Here is a 25,000-nt window from a genome sequence, read left to right as displayed (position 1 = left end):
ACTTCAAATATGTCTTTGTATTTAATGTATGAGTTTGCTAGCAGAAAAAAAACATTATACTATCACTCTTGTTTTGTTTAGTTTTCTGTCAAATAAAGATATAAAATTAACATAACACGTAAGATATTTTGATCAACAACGTCGATCTACCAATTGTACTTATGCTCAAATTACTAATGTAGATTAACGCGAGGTATTAACTTACAGGCATATGTGTCTACAAATTTAAATACGAAAACTTTATAAAACGCGCCGGAAACGTAACGCAAAACCCGTCTGCAATGATCCATGCCGTCGTTTTAGTAAGAGAAAATAAAAAAATGCGTGACGTTTAATCTTACCGTCCTAGTCCAGTGATGTCATGAGCCATACAATGCAAACCGTAAGTTAAAAGTGTGTGATGAGATGTATAATCAAATATTGATTTCACGCCTTTTTAAACAACATTTGACTCACAATCGTGGCTCCGCTTTTCATTATGTGTTTCTATAACTAGTAATAAATAAATTTCCAACAATTTTCAATCCAAACAAGTATTATTAATGTGTACCCCACATATTTTTGAAAAGTGTGTACATAATAGTTCTGCAATATACCTGGTGGATTCACGTTCAGAACTCGTATGTATGCACACGATTGTTATAGCCAAGTATTCCAAGCTAAAAGGGTTAATTTATTAAAAATAAAATAATATTTTCAGGTCAGGCAAAATCGGAATTAACTCTGAGCTATAAGTTGTTGAATGCAACGGCACTGGAGATGTCATGCCTTGGTACAGGAAACTTAACGTTTTTTTATAAAAAGGGAAATGGTCTTCATAGTTTTATCAACATGGTGCAAGTCCAAACCACGAAAGGCGAATGCAAAATCGCGGGAACATTGACAATAGTCCACTGCTCTTGCATAGAAATTACCCAGATAACATGCTGCATTTCTGATGTACTGAATGTTACAGAAGGTGACTCATGGTATTGTGCGAAATTTATTAATAACAACCCCATTTTGAGCAACGTAGTTGTCGTTTCAAGACACCGTAAGTACATACACATCCTTTTTAAGCACTGGTTTTATGAGTTTTTAATTTGTGTTTAAAAATTTGTTGCATTGTTTGTTGATGATACTTTTTTTACATACATACATTTTAGTATGATATGATTTCCTGATGTTATTTGTTTTATAGTGTGTTTTTATTATTGCTCTGAATTCAAGCTGTTTTCAAATAGATCAAACTACGACATCTCTAATGACAAGTCAGATTACCGATGAAACGAAGAACCAAACTACGTCACCTCTAACAACTAGTCATATTACCGATGAAACGAATACCATTTATGTGAATGGCACAGGGAATGTCTACAAATTTACAGTAACGGTCTCGTATGAAAATGAAGCTGCAAAAGACGAAAACAAACAAACAGGTGAGTTAAAATTGATATCCTAAATCTTTAATTTATACCTTATGAATCAAGTTCAAACAAATATAAAATGTGAAATTCCACTCTCGCCAGCATGAAGAAACTATGAATATTGGTAGTAAATAAGGGGCCTTTTTTATTACAATTGACCGACAATGCGAAACAGCATAACAGCCCATAACAAATACAAACGAAGAATAGGTAAGATCAATGGTATTTTTAATCATTTATTGTAATGCTCAATACATGAATAGAATACTTAATAATAACATTAACACGTTACAATTTGAAATACAATAAATATCAGCGTGTCTCGTACAGATGTTCAAGTCTCAGTGAAGACCATTGCTGCTGCCTTAGCGGCACCAGTCATTCTGCTGTATGTGGGTTTAATAGCGTTTTTTGTTCGGAAGAAGCTGGTATTGTGCTATAAACGCAGTACAGGTACATTTTGCAAATGTAAACATTCTTTGTTGAACATTATCATGTGTATATGTAAATCAATTATTCCTGTAAATTTCATTACTGAACTCTTTCGAAACATGCTAAAAGTGTGTTTCAGTACCGATTTTGTCACTGTCTACTTTTTTCAAACGACAGACGTCCAAACGGAGATGCTGAAGTTTTAAACACACATTTCATCGCATTGCTTATAATCATAACAACAATAATTCAATCGATGCATCATGCAACTCATCACTAAGAATTGCAAAAATAATTGTTCAAAATATTATTTAATGGAAACATATTATGGACCTGGATGGAGAAAAAATCCTACTTAAGTTAAAAACACTTGAAATGCACTTGACCACGAACAAGTGATGTTTATGTATTTTAAAACCATGCATGCTATTTGCGAAGTCCTGATGCCGTTAGGCTAAGATACGTCTTATTAGATTTGATATATACCTTGCACTATTTCAATGATGAGTTCGATTAATTAACTTTGGTTGCGTTTTCAGGAAAAAAACGACGTTTTGTATGTTATTTTATGAATGATTCAAATACACATAATATTGTTATTATTCATTTATTGATAGTTTTATAAAAAAAAGTTTGTGTTATTTAGATTCAGGTGACACAAATGAAAGACCTGTAGCAACAAATGACAACGAAATCTCAACTGTGGCGTTATTACAGTTTGCAACAAATACTACACACACCGGTATTAATTCTGATATACTACTTATATTATTATACATATTTAATCAAAATAAATATTACATTTGTTATAATTATAAATATCATATATAAATATTATTACAACAATAGTAATAATTGTTATTATTATTACTTATATGATATAACTATTATATATGAATTGCATTGCAAAAGTGTATTAAATTGTTAATTTCTTTATATTTCTAGAGCAATCTATGGCCCAGACATGGTAATTATAAAAACTGTTGTACCAATATAATTACATTACCAATTACAAATTACGACATGTAAACTCTCAGCATTTTTTTAATATTATACATTACTTGAATATTCACTGTTAGTAACGGATTTGTTTTTATTTATTTATTGTATCCAGCTCTATCAATCAATTGGGGGAATGACGTGATACCCCGTCGTGGAAACGTACACGATGACGACCAAGTATACAGCTTTATTAGAGACAATCTAATAAACAATTCAGGTCGGTTACACAATACTATTTAATGCTGGTTAAACGCCTTGCGAAAAGATCATACAACACTACATTTATTGATCTATGTTTGAAGTGTATTGAATGAATTATGCCTTTTCACAGTAATATGCATTGGTATAACAAAATATACTATACCTTACATCATATCGCTATATACTATAAGTATGTTTTGTATGTGTATTATATAATGCACGCGCTAAAATGTGTTGTAAAATATGTAAGTTTAAGTCAACCCGCACATATAAAGGGACATCAGCCCTATAGTAGGCTGCAGTCTAATCAACAATTCTCGGTTTACCTGAAGGGCATTATAATGCGAGGAGATCCTCAGTGGTGTTTCATTATCTTATTTAGTTAATCGACGTGTATTCTCTTTTATTTCTGTATTATTGTTAATTAATTGATTAACTCATTTTAGGAGACATTTTTCAAGATAGGTCCAAGTACGTATTAACTACAAATACTATACTATGTATTGAATGTTCGTTTGTTGTAAACTTTACAGTATATAAACAGTCTGCTCCATGTATTTGTATTGATGTAATATTAAATATACTAGCATGTCAGTTTAATAGCCGTTGATACATTTTTTACGTGTAATCAGATTGCACATTTGTTTCATGATTGCATATTTTTGTTCACCAAGGCGAACCTCTAACCAGACAGATCCATTACCAGAAGATTACACCTACAGTGTCGTCAACAAAACAGCCATTAAAACCCCTGGTAAATATAATGGCAACGATATATACGATTTATTTTTCAGACATTTAACATCGAACTTGTAAATAACGTAACAAAATAATGTTTATGAAGCAATTTTATATTACTTTGCAATAAAACATAAATGAATTGTTGTATTTCAGATGAACGCAGAACGGAAATTGACATGTATGTATTTGATTGTCATATTCATTTTATCATATGTATAAATCAGCTCAATCTATCAATTAATCACTCGGATCAGAATTTGAACTTATTGTATAATTAAGCAATGAAGTGTCCTCATAACAAACTAATGGTTTCTTTTTTAAATCAGACAATACTGAATTACAATTTTCGTTTGCCCCTAAATATGGATGATGTCCAAATTGTCAGTAACTTGATTCCCTTACCTCATTATTTTCGTTTGCTTCTAGCTCAATTCGACAAACACCAAAACGAACACCATAACTAAATTTGACACAATCTCAGACATCAACATTTCTATCGGTAATTCAGACCGTACATTGTCCCGCATTTTCACCACAAGATACATGAATAATAAGATTTCACGGATACACACGTATTAATTAATTTAATAAAAGTTGTATAGATGATGTAACTCGAGGATGGATTTTTTTGTATGAGAACATCTCAGCTATTTAACGTACTCTTAATGGACACACTGCGCCCTGTGTCGGAAACAACACACCGGGCGCCCTGCGCCCAACACACGAAACAGTGCGATTGCCACAAGAAACTTTGCACCGGGCGCAAAAATCAATATGCCCTTAACAAGTGCTAAGAAGTGACACAATAAATGGCAAAAACTCAAATACGTGTTTTCTTTTATTGCCATTTAAAGACAATTTGATACAAATACTTTAAAATATACTAAGAACGCTACGTAGCCTGCAACGGGCATCGGGTACAGTAAAAATCAAGAAGACGGCCAATACATACATAACAGCGTGTGTTAACCTTTAGATAGAAATAAATGTGTGGAGTCAAATCAATTTTAAGTGGTACCATTTACCAAACATGTGGATTAAATACACATAGATGCTATTATACTTGAGTAACGGAGAAAGTTTTGCCTTAAGAAACAGATGTCTGCCTTGCCAATAGGAAATAATTACATGAAATACAAGCAATTGTAAACAATGGAAAAAATGCATAACTGATTGTAGCCTATAGATGTAATTATACGAACTGTTCTTTAAGTATTTAAATGGTCAGCAATAATTATTATGTGGTCAGACTAGGCTGGACAACAATTAAGGAGGACAACAGTGAGTAATGCCACAAGAAATTAAAGTAAAAACCTTAACAATTCATAGTAATATCTTGCATCACTAAAATAGAATGATTGTCGCGGGGGTACACCAATATAACAAGTGTACATAATTATTTGAAATAGTATGCTATATTTGCAACAGTAATACAAAAAGTATATTCTTGCCACTCAGATGAATATGAATGACATTTTGATGTTTTTCGAATATTCTTTCAACAAGTTTTTTTCAATTTTAGGCAATGATGGTAAAATAGACATTATTGGAGCCATCAAATACAATCACAAGTCTAAAATCAATCAACTTAATCTGTGCGTGTTTAAATATAATTTCGCCATTTATTAAACACTTTCAAAAGGAATCCGGGACTCGAACTCCAAAATAATTTCTTTGCATAGTACTTATATTGGCTAAATAATGAAAGAATTAAATTATGCTTATGAATACAACATTCTATATATGGCACGTAATTGTAATAGTTTTTGTTATTATCGTCGGCTCTAGTGTGTCTGTCGCAATTGAATTCAAAACTTTGGTTTAACAACTTAAGTTAAACTGTGTAAATGTCAATCCCCAACGATATGCACCAACAATCCGAGGACATTAAACCGATGTTGTAAGCTGACATTCCCTATAATAAGAACATTTGCGCAATTCTATTTGGCATTGAAGTATCCGGTTTCAATAAGGTCAAAAGTGAACTTAGTCACATATTCCCAGAACGAATTTAACCATAATATGATATTTTAATCTAATTTAAGACGCAAAAAGTTCAATGGTATAATGTGTATTCAATGTATATAGAAACCAAAAGAAGCGTGTATGTAATGCAAATACAACGCCATAAAATTTAAATAAAAAATTAACCCATTTATGCCTAGAGTCTAGAAAAAAGGCCTTGGCAAACAGCGTAGACCCTGATGAAACGCCGCATAATGCGGCGTCTCATCAGGGTCTGCGCTATTTGCTTAAAGGAATATCCGTAAGAAATATTATAAATATAGAAATAAAGATACTAGACATCCCTAATTTCGGAAATAAATTGATCCACTTCAGAAGGATGGGAGAGTCCACTAAGCATAAATGGGTTAAAGCGTTTGATGTTTGTTTCAGGGCTGTGTCGACGGCCTCTAATCTGCCAACATGTAACTACGTTTATAGTATGGTCAACAAAAAGAAAAAGCAAGGTATTCCACCTTACCGTTAACTTCTGTTAGGCTACATTAACGTTTTATATGACTAAACACACATATAAAAAGTATGGAGTACACACAGGAAGAAAAGAAAATAATACAACGATACTTATTGTGCAATAATTTACAATTGATATAAATGAAACACAACACAAATTACAAAATACAAACAGAAACGAAATATTCAAAGAGGAGAAATGTACTACAGTTGTTGATATTCAATAATAAATCAAAAGAATATTTTTATTTTTATTTTCAGCAGAACCACAAAAGGATTAGACTCAGTGAGCTCATATATTTTTATGACTAATACTATCATAATCGATGACACAAATAACGAACAAATATAGTTTAGTTTCTAAAGTTTACAATTGTAACCGCCCATTATATCCGTGAAACGAATGTTATGCATTTGTTGTTACATTAACTTTTACGATAACGTGTTTTTACGTTTCGTTTGCCTTTCTTTCAGGATAATATCAATAGTATCCGTAGCTGGCTCCGTAGACTACCCATACAGCGTCGTCAACTAGAATATGACGTAAAATAAATGAGGGGTATTTTGAGATGTGGTTTTATACCTTTTATAAAAACATACGCGCATAGAAAGACGAAGGCTAAGTGTGCATTCACATTTACATATTTCCATTTACTAACCTTACATTGTTTCAACGTTTTGTTATCTCGTTAAACATATTATTTTCTAATTATCCATACTGTTTTATATATTTGCATCATTACTGCGTCGGTGCTTACAGGTTATCCGCGTAAGCACATTAGGCGTTGTGTACGCTACACACTGACAGTATGTACTATAGTTTTTCTTGTTATATTATAATAACAACAACATTGATTTGTATTATATTGTTAATTGTCCCCTACCGGTTTCACCGGAGGGGACTTATGGTTTGCGCTCTGTGCGTCTGTCTGTCTGTCACACTTTTCTGGATCCTGCGATAACTTTAAAAGTTCTTCATATTTTTTCATGAAACGTAAAACATGAATAGATGACAATATGGACATTATGCAAGTCATTTCATTTTGTTCCTACGTAAACAATTTTGGTTGCTATGGCAACAAATATAATTTAAAACAAGCGATGTGTTTGTTAAACACTATGTCCCCATATATTTGACCTTTGACCTTGAATGATGACCTTGACCTTTCACCACTCACAATGTGCAGCTCCATGAGATACACATGCATGCCAAATATCAAGCTGCTATCTTCAATACTGCAAAAGTGTACATTAAATTAGCGATTTTGACCCATATATTTGACCTTTGACCATGAAGGATGACCTTGACCTTGACTTTTCACCACTCAAAATGTGCAGCTCTATGACATACACATGCATGCTAAATATGAAATAGCTATCTTCAATATTGCAAAAGTTATTGCAAATGTTAAACATCGGATCATTTTAATAACCTGGTAATGATAGTTTAATGCTTCCGTGTCATTTCCTGAGATATTCATTTAATCAAAATGCTTGAACCATATGTATGAACCTACACCCGAACAAAAATAGCACTCGTCATATGCAGTACATATACTATTAACTAAAATTGGAACGATACAGAGAAGATTAGCGTGGCCCCTGCGCAAGGATGACACGCAAATTCGTGAAGCGTTCCATATTTTTCACTCAAAACGATTTTATTTATGGTAATCTTGGCCGAATGGATTTACATTCCCAGAGGCTTGTTTGTATTGTTAAATATTGGTTGAAGATCACTGGCTGTAGTGATAGAAAATATGTTTCGTGTATTTGCAATACTAAGTTAAATGATATTGATTATAACCCACGTAAGCAAAACTGGGCTTCACTTGTTAAAGATACATTGTGTAGCTTAGGTTTCTATCATGTATGGCTGCAACAGAGTGTTGGAAATAATAACCAGATTATTAGTGTATTTAAACAACATGTTAAGGACATATTTGTACAGGATTGGCATAGTAGATTGGAAAATTCATCTCGAGCGATATTCTATAACACTTTCTGTAATTTCGAATTTCAACCATATCGTAAACATGTATATGTTAAATGCTATAGAAATGCTCTTACAAAGTTACGAATGTCATCACATAGATTAAATATTGAAACAGGTAGATGGAATAGAACGCCAAGGGAACAAAGGCTATGTAACAAATGTAATAAATTTGAGGACGAATTTCATTTTCTTTTTGAGTGTAAGCTATATGATAGTGTACGAGGCAAATATCTTAAGCATTATTACTGTCATAGACCAAATATGTTTAAAACTGTCGAGCTGATTACAAATGATAAGTGTGAAATATTACGAAACCTAGCTGTATATGTAAGCAAAGCCTTCGAACTGAGAAAAGCACATTATACAATGCATTAATATTTATATCGTTTATTGTATATATAGTAAAAACTATAATTCATCATCAGTTTCCTGATTCACTTGTATATCAAAATTCCAATCGTTGTCGGTGTAACTGGGGTCTCTGCATTGCAAATATATGCAGAAATAATTATCAGACACCATAAAGCCAAAGTATTAAGCGTCATACGTGTATTACATGACTACAGATAATTTTTGCACACAGGGATTTATAAAATAAAAATCGTTTTTAACCCATGGTTAAATAATATTAGTGTGGTAGGATCATATGCATGTAAAAGATGGATCCATTATTGGATGTAGTGATGAAACAAGATCAATTATCTCAGTAAAGTATATTGCAACAAAAGGATACAATCGGTGATTAAGATTTATTTTCAATATTTTATTATGAATCTCGAATCGTAAACCATATCAACTAAGTCTAGCAGTTTTGGGTATACTGAACAAATCATTAAGTAAGAGAGAAAACTCTTCTGTTCCTTGTGAGAATGATTGGAAGAGTTAGCTTTCCTTTCTGCACTCGTTTTTCTGATAATCGCCATATTTCGATAACGGGGTCATTGATGAAATAGTTTATTCAAGTCTCATCACCTTAGAATTATTGTACTTATGTTTTCGCAATATAATATGAATATTACATCATGTTAATCGATATGTATTGAACAAGGTCCATAATATAATATGAATATTACATCATATAATTATATGTAATATGATATAATAAGAATATTACATCATGATATGTGATATATGTTGAGCAAGGATCATAATAAAGTATGAATATTACATCATTATATGTGATATGTGTTGAACGAGGTCCATAATATAATATGAATAATACATCATTATATGTGATATAATGTCATATTAATATAACATCATTATATGTGATATGTGTTGAACAAGGTTCATAATATAATATGAATATTACATCATGTTATGTGATATGTATTGAACAAGGACCAAAATATAATATTAATATTACATCATGATATGGGATATATGTGATGTGAAGAAAATGTAGGAAATAAGATCTTGCAAATATTTGCATGTTTCATGACCGGCGCTCTGAGTATTTGTATTGAAGAACATACAGTTTGTTTGAAATTTGATATTTTGAACTTGATGTTGGATGTACAGTGAGATGTTAGTTCACTTTCTACGTAAAACGAATTTGTGTTAATGATTTTGAAAGTGTTATTTTTTTATTAACACTTTTTGTAGAACAAGCTTTTCAAATAGAAATATTGAAATATCAAATTAATATATGCTGTGTAAATACTGTATGTTTCTTTAGAAAAATTGATTTTGAATTTCGAGTGGATGCGATATGTAGGATTTGTATTAGAACATTATTGTTTATTCAACCATAACGTTTTTTATGCAACACCATGTGTTATGAATATATGAATGATATGATATGTGTTGAACAAGGACCATAACAGCCTATTTCAACTGTGTAAATATGTATATGTATTTGTCGAAATAAAAGTTATCTCTCTATGCGGAAACGGCTTTAACATAATACCATATACTTATATATTTAATTCGGGTTCAGAAACGATAAGAGGACAACAGGTTGCATTTGTGGGCTTAATGTAACGATAAATAGAAAGTAATTTATTGAGAAAACCGGCAGCTGTATGGTGCATTTGTAGATTTAAAAAAACTTCGATCTCGGTTATAGGAGTGTTGTTTGAGATTATTTACTACAAAGAATACCTGATGAATAAAAATAATTTATCCACAACGTCTGGACCATGTGCGGGTCTTGTTTTGTCTTGCCGCACCTGCATATATATATATATATATATATATATATATATATATATATATATATATATATATACAGGGCTCGAAATTAACACTCGCACACTCGCAAAATGCGAGTGAAAAATACCGATTGCGAGTTAAGTTTTAAGCCACTAGTAACGTTTTGCGAGTAAAGAAATAGCGAAAAAAACGAGTAATATTGCTAAATGACCTCGACGTCCTGAACGCTAAACCGTAGGTCACATAACGTCCGAATACCTGATACGGAAGCACGCACCTTGTATGTAGAGTGGTATACTTACAGTACAGATACGCGGATGGTATTGGTAAAAAGAACGTGAAACAGTCGACTCATTCACACGTGTTCATTGAACTTGAACAGACATGGCGTCGACGCGAAAAATAACTTGTTTCTTTTTGCCCACAGACGGAAATAACAATACGAAAGATAAAGCAAAGTTTACTGTTGAGTAAAAAACGAAATTATGTTTCCAGCAAAATTTGCGAGAATGGTTTTGATTTATCGAGTTGGTATTAAAGCTGCTCGCAATGTTTTGCAAGTATTATTAAATTCGAGCCCTGATATATATATATATATATATATATATATATATATATATATATATATATATATATATATATATATATATATATATATATGTTTGCGAATATTATTGATTTGTGTTCGCATATTTTTTCTCTCGAAACAATTTGATAAGAAAAAACACATTTTGTTTAGCAATTGATTTAAAAGAAACATTAAGTGTTTCTTTCTGTTTTTGTAATACGTTTGATTTCTTAAGAGGCGACATGCAGCCACCTGTACATGATGCATACGGGAAATTGATATGGCTCGTATTCTGGAATTGGACACACCATTAATTGCATTTTTAGTTGTGATTAACTGTGTTGGAAACTTAGCATTTATTGTTTGTCTGCCAGTTTTTTTTTTAATTGTGTTTGATTATGCGCATATGGAGTAACACACATTTTCGTATTACAGGGCTCATAATTATATCTTACACTTCAATAACGCTGAGATATAATAAAACATACCCGGAAATTTTAACGCTGAATCGGTCGTTACCGGTTTTGTTTTGTTTTTGTTAATTATGTTCACATTTATGTCAATGGTCTGTTAAATGGCCTCAATATAATCGAAGCTCATACTCAAAAAGCATGATGATGCATTTTTTGGTAGAGAAAGTTTCACGGTAATCAGTAGCGCGTTTTACGACATCGGATTTTGGGCGGGAATACAACTCGGGGTACTTAGACAATAACACACGGCAAAGCAGGGCCGGACGTCTATAATCGGCCCGTTGCCCGAGGGCCATTATACGGCTAGGGCCGATTTTTTTCTTTACATCCAGCCCAGCTCTGCCGTGTGTTATCGTTTATGACACATATCATACTATAATACATACCTTACTATATATAGTAACACATTTGTACAGTTGTTCATGCCATTATCACCATTGCGGGGTCATTACTATTATTCGGCCCTAGGGCCGATTATTTATATTCGGCCCTCAGAATGTGTGCACGTGACGTTCAACGGTAAAAAAAAATGGCGTCCACATCCAGTCTTAGCCATAAAAAAGTAAAACATCTAGGTTATTGTTCTACTCACCAAAGTTGTGTAATAACCATGTTTATTTTCGTAAAGTTTAATTTGCTTCCATGACGATTTAAAATTTTGGACACATTTCTTCGTCGCCATCCACCTTTTCCATATCTTAAATTTAATCCATCAATTATTCAACAAAACATCGCGTTATTCGACATTTTAACGAAATTGAAAATGCAGTCGCACCAGTTTCATTCCAGTTGTATATCCCAACACTGTTATTCACATTCATAATATTATAATAATCCATCGTAAACACACACACTAATCGTTCAATGCTTACAAAATATTTAACTGTTAAATAAAAACACTCCAAATTCGATTTGTTGTTGTCCTTAAATCCAAAGCGTCTAGCTAGTTTCGTCATTTAAATTACGTCACATGAGATACGTCACAAATTGCGTAATCAATTCAATGAAAATATAAGTACGGAAAGCTGGCTTTTCATACATTTTAGTGAAGGACCAAAATAGTACGATTTTATGACTCAAAACCTGTGCGCATCTATAATTTAGTATAAAAGTAAGATATATATTATAGACGTTAATACACGACTGAGACGGGCCGGGCAGGTATAATCGGCTCAGTCCTGCGGGCTGATTATCACTGCCCGGCCCGGCTCAGCCTTGTATTATCCTTTAAATTTTGGTCCTTCAATAAAATTTATACAGAACCAGCTTTCTTTACTTTTATTTCCATTCATTGATTACGCAATTTATGACGTTCTCATGTGACGTAATTTCAATGACGAAACTAGCTAGACTCTGGATATACAGTAAGGACAACAATTCGGACGCGGAGGGTTTTTATTTTACAGTTAAATGTTTTTTAAGCATCGAACGATTCCAAAATGTATTTCGGATTTTGTGTTTGCCATGCATAATTAGTAGATTCGATAGAAATTCAATTATTGTAATCGCTTCGACATTCGATTTCGTAAATCGTGTTTTTTTGTGACAGTGTTTAGCATTCGATACAAAAAGTTTAAAAAGTGTGGTTTAAAATCAATACATATAGAAGGATGGAATGACAGAAAATGGAATTTTCCTATACATTCGACCACCTTAGGATTGACTCTCGCGCATGCGCGTTGTAAGGAAGTATGATGAACTTAAAGCGGGTATATACGATCTTATCAAATATTTAGTAATAAATATAAAATGTGTAAAAAACTTATTATACATATATTTCAATATAAACTAAAATAAAAGTTAAGAAGAACATGTGTCAAAAAATGCTAAATAAGCCAGATATTTAATTCTGAAATCGAAAAAGGCTGTACAGCCGATTTCGCCAGCATGTATATCATGCATGTACGATGTGAATCTAAATTTAGTTTAACGGTTCATTTGAAATTCCTGCAGCGATATCGATTCATACGACACATGAACACTTACAAAAAAGACGAATGCATCGGTTATTGTAGGAAAATAATTACGAATTATCTTCGTCACAATCGGCTCGGTGCGCTAATTTGTATTTGCTGTATTTTATGAAATTCGTCTTAAATGTATCATTTTTCTTGCAAATTGTGTGTTATTATAACATATTTGTAGCAATATTTTACAATTCAGCACATATAAAAATCGTATATACCCGCTTTAAACTGTGCTCAATTCATCGCCTAACATTCATTTGATGTTATTTCAACACAAAAGTTTAAAGCAATCGATGCATTTACATGTATATTGATTTACTTACCTTTTGACCTTAACAACCGGATGTCAGAATAAGCTGGAGTTTCCTGTACGTTCGTTGCTTTTGATTGGCTCATTTATTTGCTCACTGTCGCGGGGTTCTCGATGGGGAAATTACTGTAGTTGTGATGAAGAAGAGTGGAATGCTACATGTATTTGATTTTTGAAATACATTTTTGTAATCAATTTTAATAATCTAACGATAATGCGTAATAAACATGATCAGCAGTAGCTAGCAGACTTCACACTTTCAGTATTCAAACAATCTTCCTGTGGATAAAAATTTAACAATAATAAAAAACAATTCGGGTAGTAGATTTCACACCATACACCCACTAAATAACTTATTAAACTTGATAAAAACATTTTGAAGAAAACATTGTTTAACAATGGGGGAAAATGAAAGTGTCTCCCCTTCGTAACACAGCCTTCTCAGGACAGAAAGAAAGGTGTACCCAGTGACCGCATTTATCGCACTGTCCCAAATTTACAATTTTCAAGTGTGGGCGATCATTTAATCTTTCTGGCGGAAACCTTTCAAAGACGCAACAAACTTCTGTGTCTTTCACATCAGACCACTCGTCAGACTCTGACAAGTCCATCCTCTCTTGCTGAAGGTCACTGGTGTTTGGTGTGGGGCTTATGTGAAAGGTCACGGGTGTCGGCTTTTGCTTTTCCGTGCCTGCCGTAGACATGACGGAGCTTGGTGGCAGGTTTTCCTTCTGTAAAGCATAAACGTCCATTTCTTCTTGGAATTCGTCACTGGTGATTTCTTTGCCAGAGGGGTTAGGCTTCTTTATGGCAGGAACAAGTTGCGTTGACGGCTAGCTTCCTTTCTATATATTTATACACCGCATGTTTTCCGCTCTGGATGGCCTTGTACTTCAAGACAAGTGTCTCATCTCGAAAGGCCTCGCATGGCATGAGTTGAACATCGGAGATTGCCTACTTATTTAACGGAACGACGCCAGTTTTCTTGAAGGCCGAAACAATGCACCATGGGCTCATTGTCTTCAAGTAGGCCTTACATGCAATGCGGGCCATGTCATACCTCGTGTCAGCTTTGCTTATATTTTCTTTCACGAAGGTTGCACACTCGCTGTAATTATACCTCTTAAATGGTCCAAAAACAGCGACATCAAGAGGTTGCAGCAAGTGGGATGAGTGCGCGGATAGGCAAAACACGTGCAGGTTTTTAGACCTCGCGCCCATCTTGTCAGTTCTGCTGTTGTATGGGTAGTGTGGCCGTCTCAAAGAAGTAGGATTGGCTAGTTTTCATCGGTTCTGGCTGCGTACTTAAGGAAATGGTTTTAAAGGTAGTCTTTAGAAAAGTCTGTCGTTGACCATCCGGAATCCGACATTGAAGCCCGTGTGCCCGGTGTCGCGACTCCCATCAGTATTTAGTTGTATCTCTTACCGACAACGCGCCGTATATTTTCAGTTATCTATCAGCGATGTTAGATGGTGTTATTAAGATGTATGTTCAATTACTTATCGAGAACCCAAATTATTTATTATGTATTTGTCTGTAACTGCTTCTTTAATTAACATACTCCAATAGAATATTAGAATATTGTATACAAATGAAACAATTTATACGAACGTTTGTAAATAAATTACTCTTAGTGTAATTTCAATCCCTTAAAGGCTTGTGTATGTTTACTGTGCATTACAGTGTGCATGCTTGGGTCTCACCGTCTCAAACATCTGAGGTCGCGGTGGTGTAGTGGATATGGTGTCCGCCTTGCAATCGGGAGTTCGTGGATTCGATCTCTACTTGGAGAGTGTTCTCATTATCTTCTCAATAGACACTGCTTCTTACCAGGAAACGAACTGGAGAGTGTCAATATAAGCCGAAGCTTTCGATGCAATCGAGCTAAAATAAATATGTTTAAACCAAACCTTAAAACACGAAATATGGAGGTATACAGGCTCCAGCAGCATAAGCAGCAACAATCACTGTTGTTATAGCGGAACGTGGTGAGGTCACAGCATGGGACTTTTTTTTGTTGGTGCTATAATATTAGGGGGCGGTGTTCGGGGCTTATGTCTGTTTCGTCCATGTTGTAAATCAGTTCTGTCCTATCTTGGAGCAAGTAGAGAGCTACCGCCTTCTCCAAGTTTTCAAAATATGCCCCAACATGTTCGGGAGAGGTGGCGTTTGCCCTGGATGTCTCAAAAGATGAAGGTTTTAGCGAAGAAACACTGTCATCCCATTGCTTCAGGAGCTATAGGCAAGCAGTTGCTGAGCGGCTTATCCGATGGCCGCTCTCCAAACTTGTAGGTAAGTTCGCCGGCTAATTTTTGCATGCTGGTGTTTTAGTAGCCGTAGCCTAGTCTAGCAGAATTTTCTGCATGCTCAACTAACCCCAACTCTTCCTCCGATGAGAACAGCGTCTCCTTTCGAAAATTGTCACTGTCAATTCGACCGTTCACCCTATCTCGCAGGGTGTTGTATGGAATGCCATATTCTTGGGCAGCCCGACGGATCGATCGTTGCTCACTCTTTACCTCAATCGCTGCTTTTACTGTTTGACGAATCGTGACGTGAAATAGAGGCGTCAATTTAACTCTTTCAGTGCGGGAACCGAATTTTGAAGGCGTTTGCAAACAGTTTGGATCCAGATGAGACGCCACAAAACGTGGCGTCTCATATGGATCCAAACTGTTTGCTATTCTGATAGTATTCTTTGAAAAAAAATCGAAGAAAATGCTAATTTTAGAAATTCAGCAGACGACATTTTAGCAGACGACAAATTTCCCAGCATGCAAAGGGTTAATGTACCGGGGACCGTTTTACTAACAGAGTTACGCTAGCGTATGTCTACGATTTTCGTAAGTCCTTGCGTACGTTTGAAATTTTTGCGCAACTGCGTTTTACTAAAAATTGCGTACGTAAGTTTTAACGCAACTTTACGAACAAAAAAAGCATGCGTAAGCATTCAGTATTTTCGTAAATATGGCCGCGTTATTTCCGAGAGGGAACGCTCGAAGAAGAAATCCAAGGGTTTTTAGAGATCGACCAAACTTTCTAGATGTTCTGACAGAGCAAGAAAAACAGCGAAAGTATAGACTATCAAAAACACAAATCTGCACAGTGCATGAATTAATTAAGGACGACATCTCGCCGCATTGTAGCAGAAGTCACCCATTGTCGTCAATGACGAAGGTAATATAGATTAACATACTTTGATTTTGTTGTATCATTCGAAATGACAACTTGTTAGAGTGACAGTTTGCGTATGCATTCAGAAAAAGTACGTGTCAATAGCGCTTGCTCCCCTTGTGGCGTCCTTGACATTGTCAACTTTTTATGAAAATTAAATAATGCGTTTGCTCTTTTTGGAACTGATAATGCTATTAAAATACACAAGTTTTCTTTTATTTTGTAAAACCTATGGTTAATTTTCGAGTGTTGCTGAGTTTGTAGAACACAATATTAACTGGATATAAGGAGCTATTACTGTGAAAAGGATTTTCATCCGAAATCTGTATCCGAATAGTGAATATCATCCGCATCTGTTTGGAAAACATTCTTTGACAAGTTACCTATGGAATATGCCAGTGTTTGGTATAACACCTTATTGAAAATAAATTGATCTCTTTGATCAATTTTACAAAATGCAGTAAGGTTATTTTATCAGATAATGGCATGTTAATAATGTAGCTTGTTGTGGCATCCAATGAAGACGATTTCACAATGCAATGGAATTAATGCAGTATGGTTTGATTCTGTGTACAGCAATTGAATTGGTATGGTTTAGATATGTTTTTAAATATATAAAGTATAAAATCCTACTCTATCCGTAATAATCATACATGTAATTGTATTGTCCAGCAATGTCATTTTGTTTTCGAGTTAATTTAATTTGTTCATTTGAATCATGTGATAAAAAGATCTGACACTTGTTGTCATTTCATACCATTGTTTGTTAAACTCATCGGGGAAAATCCTTAGTAAGCTCGTCACAGGCTTGCTTACTAACAAAATTCCTGAACTCTTTTTTTTGTCAAAGTATATCACTATATGTTACAATTTTGCAGTTGCTGATAACACTTCAATTTTTAGTCAAATCCGAGTTCTACAGTGAAGTTGGCATGACTCAAGGTGTCTCAAGAAGTTCAGTTTGTAAGATTATTTGGCAGTTACAATAGTTGAACATATTTAAAATCAAAATTGCTTTTTCGACATGGAAAATATGTATGTTTTGCAGTAATAATTAGTTTAAAAATATGTTCTGCGTATTATCACATACTAGTATACTAACGTGTTTTCTTCCAATTGATTTATAGTATGGTATATTTGTTGTAGGTGTCTTCACAAAACTGGAGGCTTTCTTCAATTTTCGCCTCGGAAGACAGCTCTGGTGGTGACTGTATGTGCCAAACTGCACAATCTGTGTGTGAGTGATGGTTTCCTTGTCATTGATGACATTGAGGCAGAAGACAACGATGACAATGCACAACTGCCAATGAAAAACCCTGACCAGAATGCTTAGCGTGTGCAGGCCTTACTGATTGAGAGCTTTCACTGAAAAGCGATTCTATGTGTTTAATACAGAATACCTTTTTCAGCGAAATCACTCAATCAATAATGAATTAATTCTCAATAGCATACTGAACTGTTTAATGTATTGTTTTGTTCATTTCACTACTAGAGTATTCTTTTATTACTAGGTGATATTTAGTGTTAAAATATAAGAAGTTGTTCTAACAATATTTCTTGATAGTTGTTAAAAAGTGCAGAGAATTGTAATAACCTTATCAATTTCAAACCATATTTAGTGCATTTCATTGATAGCAATTTGCTGCTAAAATTGTCATTTGATTTATAACATTTTCCATTTATTGTACTTCACAAAGTGATTTTTTTTCAAACAAAACTTTGAATTGTATCAAAAACAAACATCATGAATAAATGTTTAAAGCCACACCTTGAAATGAAGTACATGTTAATAAATACATAAAGATGCAATTTCAAAATGTGCAACATTGTCATAAAATCTCTAGCCTTGTTTGCAAATTTTTTTTTTTTTTTTAAATTTAAAAACCAAAAGTAGGATTTCTATACATATACATACGTTTCGACAAAGGCAATTATTTTTAAGTTTTAAAGCGCAAAAGAGACAGATGTCTACCTTGTTACCACTAGATATATTCTTATTGGCATTGATCAAATATGTTTCTCATATGTATCCTTAAACTTACTATGCCATGTATTTCATTTCAAGGTGTGTGGCTTTAAATAATGATTATTTATTGTTCATTAAGCGGAAATGAAAACAGTTTTGCAAGAAGTTCTCTGGTTCTTCGTTGCTCTAATAAAATTGCATCGAGTGTTACATTTTGCTGTCTCAAAATTTGCAAGACTTCTTCATGGTCATCTGAAAAAAAGGTTTATTTTTAGTAATAGAAAGAAATTCAGGCAAAATGGACTTTAACAAAGGTAGGAATAGGTAACGACTCGCACGATTAACGACTCGCCTCATAACGACTCGCCCCTTGTTAATTAGGCTAGTCGTTACAATACCAATAGAAAAACAACATGACTGCGAAATTTAAATAAATTTACATACTAGTAATTCCATAGTTTATTTCTTGAAATATTACCATCTTCACTTGTCTTCTGCCTTTTGTTTTTCATGCCTGGACTCCTGTAATCATTTAAATTGACATACATTGAATAACTTGTAACACGATTGTTATAATAATTGGAATAAAACAAGGGCTGTTAGTAAAACACGCATGCCCCCCTAATGGGCTGTCAATTGTAGTGGCTTCATGTCACTGTGACCTTGAACTTTGACCTAGAGTCCTGAAAATCAATAAGGGTCATCTGTCGGTCATGACCAATGGCCCCATGAACTTTCCTGATCCTAACCCTTAGCATTCGTGAGTTATCATCCGGATACCATTTTACTGTTTCAAGTCACTGTGACCTTGACCTTTGACCTAGAGTACTGAAAATCAAGAGGGGTCATCTGTCAGTCATAACCAATGTCTCTATGAACTTTCCTGATCCCAGGCTTAAGCGTTCTTCAGTTATCATCCGGAAACCATTTACTGCTTTAAGTCACTGTGCCCTTGAACTTTGACCTAGTGACCTGAAAATCGATAGGGGTCATCTGCCGGTCATCATCAATGTACCTATGAAGTTTCATGATCCTAGGCGTGAGCGTTCTTGAGAAACCACTTGGTGGACGGACGGACCGACGGAACATGCGCAAAACAATATACCCCCTCTTCTTCGAAGAGGGGCATAAAACACACCTTATGTTGTTTGGCAAAAATTACATTTTTATGTCCCCCACTATAGTAGTGGGGGACATATTGTTTTTGCCCTGTCTGTTGGTTGGTCTGTTGGTTGGTTGGTTGGTCTGTTTGCGCCAACTTTAACATTTTGCAATAACTTTTGCTATATTGAATATAGCAACTTGATATTTGGCATGCATGTGTATCTCATGGAGCTGCACATTTTGAGTGGTGAAAGGTCAATGTCATCCTTCAAGGTCAGAGGTCAAATATATGTGGCCAAAATCGCTCATTTTATGAATACTTTTGCAATATTGAAGATAGCAACTTGATATTTGGCATGCATGTGTATCTCATGGAGCTGCACATTTTGAGTGGTGAAAGGTCAAGGTCATCCTTCAAGGTCAGAGGTCAAAAATATGTGGCCCGAATCGCTTATTTTATGAATACTTTTGCAATCTTAAAGATAGCAACTTGATATTGGGCATGCATGTGTATCTCATGGAGCTGCACATTTTGAGTGGTGAAGGGTCAAGGTCAAGGTCATCCTTCAAGGTCAAACGTCATAAAGGGGGACATTGTGTTTCACAAACGCATCTTGTTAATACAGGAATTGTGTGGATATTAATAATATGTATTATACTGTTGAAATGTATTCCAAATTAACTGATTATCTTGTTTCAGTTTAACATTACTGAATGTATCGTATTTATTCTAATAGCATATTTTAGTAGTGTTTTGCCACATTATTTATATGTTTTAGATACTTTGCTGAATACACACTGTTGTGTAACAAATAGATGAAATAAAAAGAATTTGTTATAACGCACTGCACATACATTTTTGTTTTTTGGTTTGGAGTTGCGACTCCTCCTACCACCTGGGGTTCTAAAGCTACATTGGGCTCCACACACATCGTACTGCATGATTGACCATGGTGCTCTGCAATCATCGGCTGTTGTGTTCTGTCATTATTGAAAACAGACAAATTGTTTCTTCAACTTAAGTGCCTTTCAAAACAATGAGAATTAGAAGCATAAGTACATTTAGCGTTAGCAGCGGGGATAGCAGTAATTTTTACTGTTTTTGCGAAAACAGTACTGTTTTCGTTATCTAGTCATACCGGCAGCGGGGTGTCATTAACTGTCACAACGGCGACTGTTGTACTGGAACGGTATGGTAAATAATATAGTTAATGACAGTAAGTGAAGATTACTGTTTTATTTGATCATTGCAATAAGGTATGTTACTCACGTTGCACAGCAAACGTGTCCACACCACCGAACCCCACAATCGACTCTTCGCCAATAAGCTCTATCATCTATAAGAAATTAGATCTAACTGTACGGTAATCAACAATATAATTTGCATCAAACTTAGGCGTAAAGAAGTTGTATTATGAAATTGTTATTGATTTGACTTTAATGATACACTGCATTACATAATTAATTTCATCACAGCTATCAGTCAGATACAGTAATTTACATATGATATCATTGGTTATGAATAAAAAAAAACAATATTCTAAGGTCACTCATCAAATGGAGATATGCTTTGATATAGCTTTCTCTTTGTAAAGTCGTGAATACAAATGCATTTACTTTTTCCTCCCACTGCTCCAGTGTAATTGCTGGACCCCCTCCAGTTTGTTCCAGCTCGCGACGCCGTTTTGTTAATATTTATAGTAACGATATGTGATATTGTTGCGTTCCGAGCGAAAGTAAATATAACTTGGTAGTGTGTAACCTTAAATGAATCGACAGACGACGTTTCCGTTTTTACAAAATTATTCATGTAACATATGGACACAAATAAAGAATGGAACGATATGTTTAGTCAAATTGTCATTCAACAGTATGTAAACTAACCCACGTTCACACGCGTTAGAATATGAGAGACCAGACGCTCACGACCAAAATTATTGGTCGATGACGTAAAATGTGATACAAGTATTCTACAGTTCTTAGGCAACGCCGGAAGCAATGTGGCGGACGAAATATTTTCCGATTTTAACAATAAAGTATTAAAAATAAAAATGAGCTGTTTAAAACCATTTATGACAAATTTTATCAGCAAAAAATATGGAATATATTGCCTAGGACCTGATCTACCATAATCTATTAAGTACCATTAAATTAACGTAACATGACCTTTAAACTGATATTTAAAAATCTTAAAAGTCAGACATTTCTCGACTTAACAATGTTACCGTGGCCATGACACGGAGCGGAATTTATACTCGAGTATGAAAGAAAACATAATTTAAGGACTAAGATAGCCTGATTTGGATATAATTAGAGCTTTGTTATGGATCTTACTAAAATCGTGCTGTCATAAATTACTTGAAGGGCTAAACGATGCCTTCTTGTGAGTTGTATCAGTAACAATCTATAAAGCATGAAATAAAGTTTGTTTTTGCATTAATACCCCTTGGAACTAAAAGGTCAAGCTCCAGCGGCCTTACACTTTTGATACTTGAAAATGAGAGTGTTGATATTCATAAATTCAATAGCGTGGTTCAAAAATCACCCACATCAGTAACTTTTCTAATTAATACCTTAAGCATTTAAAGACAAATGTCAACTGCTTTACGTAATTAATTAAGTGTCCTTTGCCTAGATAAAAACAGAAACACAACAAATATTAACAATCCTAACTATAAAAGAGTTTGAACAACAAACACGAAAAATCTTTACTGCGGCCTATGTCTTAAATGATGGGAGGCACACTAAATTGCATAATTCTACATTTACAAATGTATATTCCTCATAATGATAAGATTGTTAATGCTTATGAGTTTATTCCGTAGCGGTTCGCCATCTGCTGTTTCCGTATTTCGTACAGCTGTCCTTATACTTCGTTCAATACGTCTGACCTCTTGGAGGACATCTGAGGCTCTTCTGGCGGCATCGACTGAGGCTCTGGTGCTTTCATCGATAACCCTTGACAGCCTTCGGAGCTCCGTAATGAGCTGATCCTCACCATCTACCTGGGTGCCTTTATCAGCTACCTTGGCGGATACCTGCGTCGCAGCGGTATTGACCCCCTGGATGAACTCCTGGGGCGTGCGTCTGACAGCCTTTGGTGTGTTCAGTATCTCGAGAGGCGTGCCAAGGGGCCAGACGATGAGCGGTGCCGATGTCCTGATAGGCGACTGTGTTGGAGTGAAGATCCTGCTCATGTAGGGAAGGGTAGTGAACCTGGTGATGGCCGGTACCTCAGGCATACTGTAGAACGTCAGCTCTGGGGCCTCAGGTCGGTACGGCTCTGTCGCTCTGATGCTTGTGCTGTACATCGCGACTGACTCAGAGGGTGTGGCCACTACTGGCGTAACCTTAGTCAGCCAGTCTGGCAGGGAACCTCCTTCTCGGCTGCTACATCTTGAGTAGAAGATAGTTGAATTATGTCCGCTTCTGTCACGAAACGTGGTGACGGAGTCTTAACCAAAAGCTCGCGATAATTCAGCATTCGCCCTAACTTTGCAGCCGCTTGCTGATGCCGACCACAATTTGTCAAATGCTCATGGAACTTCAGCCTGTCCTGAGTGCAAAACTTGAACAGCCGACAATGAAACGGAACGTTTTTCAATGGCGACGTGGTCCCTCAACACATGGTCCGTAAGTCTACCCTTGCGATCGATCTTTTCGCAGTAGACACACCGGTACAGTAAACCTCCGTTGGCGGCTTTCATCGTGATCTGGAACGGTATTAAATTTTGTTATAAGTGATTAAGTTACAACCCTTTAATCCAAAGCCTAATAGTGCCTCGCGGTGTTTCCCAAAGTAAGAAAAAGCATGTACTGCCACTTTCCAAACCGTACATGTAAATGTAACCTCGGCGTAAACTTTATAACATATTGTATAAACATTTCTTGGTTAACAATGTCAAAGAGGAACTTAACATACTGAAACGCCGAACAAGACTTCTAACAACGAAATGGCGACCTAGCAAATACTGACGAAAGTACTGGATAAAGTAAACAACGGCTTACAACTCTTGTTCAGTGATGCAGTAATTTCTTTAAGCACGGTTCATAACTCTGCTTGCGTAAGAGATGACCCGCTCACGACCTTCTTGTTCCTGTGACAGTACGCCACCCATTCCAAGGCCAGAAACAGCTACATCAACAAGAATGTTCCGCCATCATTGAGTGGATAGCCCATCACTTCCGGACTCACCAGTGCCTCTGTAATGGCCTTAAAAGCTTCTTCTTGCGTGTCATCCCAGTGAGAAAATGCGTCCTTGCAAGTGAGTTGTATCAGAGGGCGGGCTTGCGAGCAAAAACTTTGATGAATCTCCTGTAGTAGGACCCGGTTGCCACGAATTACCTTACCTACTTTTGTGGTGTTTGATTTCGGCTACTCAAGAATTTTGGCTACGTTGGTGGGGTCCGACTGTAAACCTTCCTCTGACACGACATGGTTTTAAAATCGCACCTTGGTTTGTAGCAGGTGACATGTGTATGGCTGAGCACCTCGTCCACCCGGCTTATATGACCTTCAAAATAAGCGTGGTAAATGATGCCATCGATGTACGCCAGACAGGTCAATCAGTGCAGGCCCTTAAAGTGCCAACTCCATCGTCCTCTGAAAGGTACTAGCGGCATTATTGAGCCCAAACGGATAAGTGTCAACTCGAATAGCCCGAACTTGCAAACGAAGGCTCTTAGGGTATATCTGCTTCCGGTATGGCAATCTGGAAATAATCTGACGTAAAGTCCAAGCTGCTGACGTACTTCGATCCTGCTACTGCGTCTAAGCAATCCTGCACCCTTGGCAACGGGAAACCGTCCTGCTAGACTAAAGCTTTCGCCCTCCTATAGTCCACACATGGTCGAACCGACCCGTCCCTTTTCTTCACCAGGGCAATTGGGCTTGCCCATGAAGAGGTGCTCTCACGGATAACACCTTTATGCCACCGGTCTTATATTGCTTGCTTTTCTGCCTCGGCATAAGCTAGTGGGACAGTCCTTGGCCTTTGTTTTACAGAGGCCGCATTATTAGTATTGATTGC

At 35.5% G+C, this 25,000-nt stretch overlaps 2 protein-coding genes, 2 long non-coding RNA genes and 1 pseudogene across 5 annotated transcripts in view; 4 read left to right on the top strand and 1 right to left on the bottom strand.

The window, feature by feature from the left end:
• Window positions 1-1,732: 1,732 nt before the first annotated feature.
• Window positions 1,733-4,649, top strand: LOC127832241 (uncharacterized). Its single transcript, XM_052357554.1, has 7 exons — window positions 1,733-1,859; window positions 2,485-2,580; window positions 2,784-2,805; window positions 2,953-3,057; window positions 3,488-3,512; window positions 3,716-3,795; window positions 3,936-4,649. Exons 2-7 carry the CDS (start codon window positions 2,521-2,523, stop codon window positions 4,058-4,060), a joined length of 417 nt encoding a protein of 138 aa, XP_052213514.1. The 5' UTR covers window positions 1,733-1,859; window positions 2,485-2,520; the 3' UTR covers window positions 4,061-4,649.
• Window positions 4,650-6,067: 1,418 nt separating this feature from the next.
• On the top strand, window positions 6,068-7,811 carry LOC127832207 (uncharacterized). Its single transcript, XR_008026741.1, has 3 exons — window positions 6,068-6,253; window positions 6,519-6,543; window positions 6,732-7,811. It is a non-coding gene; the product is annotated as an uncharacterized LOC127832207 (long non-coding RNA).
• LOC127832838 (U6 spliceosomal RNA) lies at window positions 7,805-7,904 on the top strand (annotated as a pseudogene).
• Window positions 7,905-17,044: 9,140 nt separating this feature from the next.
• Window positions 17,045-18,750, top strand: LOC127832226 (uncharacterized). Its single transcript, XR_008026750.1, has 3 exons — window positions 17,045-17,487; window positions 17,779-17,863; window positions 18,047-18,750. It is a non-coding gene; the product is annotated as an uncharacterized LOC127832226 (long non-coding RNA).
• A 222-nt stretch (window positions 18,751-18,972) lies between these two features.
• LOC127832225 (uncharacterized) overlaps window positions 18,973-25,000 on the bottom strand; it is a 6,938-nt gene continuing 910 nt past the window's right edge. Inside the window, exons 1-6 of one of the 2 annotated variants that reach the window (XR_008026749.1) lie at window positions 23,979-25,000; window positions 21,588-23,683; window positions 21,241-21,307; window positions 20,826-20,951; window positions 19,311-19,388; window positions 18,973-19,118 (exon numbers count right to left, since the gene is read on the bottom strand). The exon at window positions 23,979-25,000 is cut by the window's right edge and continues 910 nt beyond it. Coding sequence is in view for 1 of the 2 variants with exons in the window: in XM_052357538.1 (XP_052213498.1) it covers window positions 18,991-19,118; window positions 19,345-19,388; window positions 20,826-20,951; window positions 21,241-21,307; window positions 21,588-21,780 (558 nt within the window). In the remaining variant the exon portion in view is untranslated. Of the gene's footprint in view, window positions 19,119-19,310; window positions 19,389-20,825; window positions 20,952-21,240; window positions 21,308-21,587 lie in introns of both variants that reach the window. The other variant, XM_052357538.1, reaches the window with a different exon arrangement.

Source organism: Dreissena polymorpha, chromosome 5 (genome assembly GCF_020536995.1).
Source record: "Dreissena polymorpha isolate Duluth1 chromosome 5, UMN_Dpol_1.0, whole genome shotgun sequence".
NCBI classification, from domain to species: domain Eukaryota; kingdom Metazoa; phylum Mollusca; class Bivalvia; order Myida; family Dreissenidae; genus Dreissena; species Dreissena polymorpha.
This window is presented reverse-complemented; position numbering and strand designations above follow the sequence as displayed.

What these genes read in the sequence shown, in the direction of transcription:
- LOC127832241 (XM_052357554.1), top strand. Translation starts at nt 2,521, where the DNA reads ATGACAACGAAATCTCAACTGTGGCGTTATTACAGTTTGCAACAAATA. An exon ending in CAATCTATGGCCCAGACATG is followed by an intron (nt 2,806 to 2,952) that starts GTAATTATAAAA and finishes TATTGTATCCAG; the next exon opens with CTCTATCAATCAATTGGGGG. An exon ending in AACAGCCATTAAAACCCCTG is followed by an intron (nt 3,796 to 3,935) that starts GTAAATATAATG and finishes GTTGTATTTCAG; the next exon opens with ATGAACGCAGAACGGAAATT.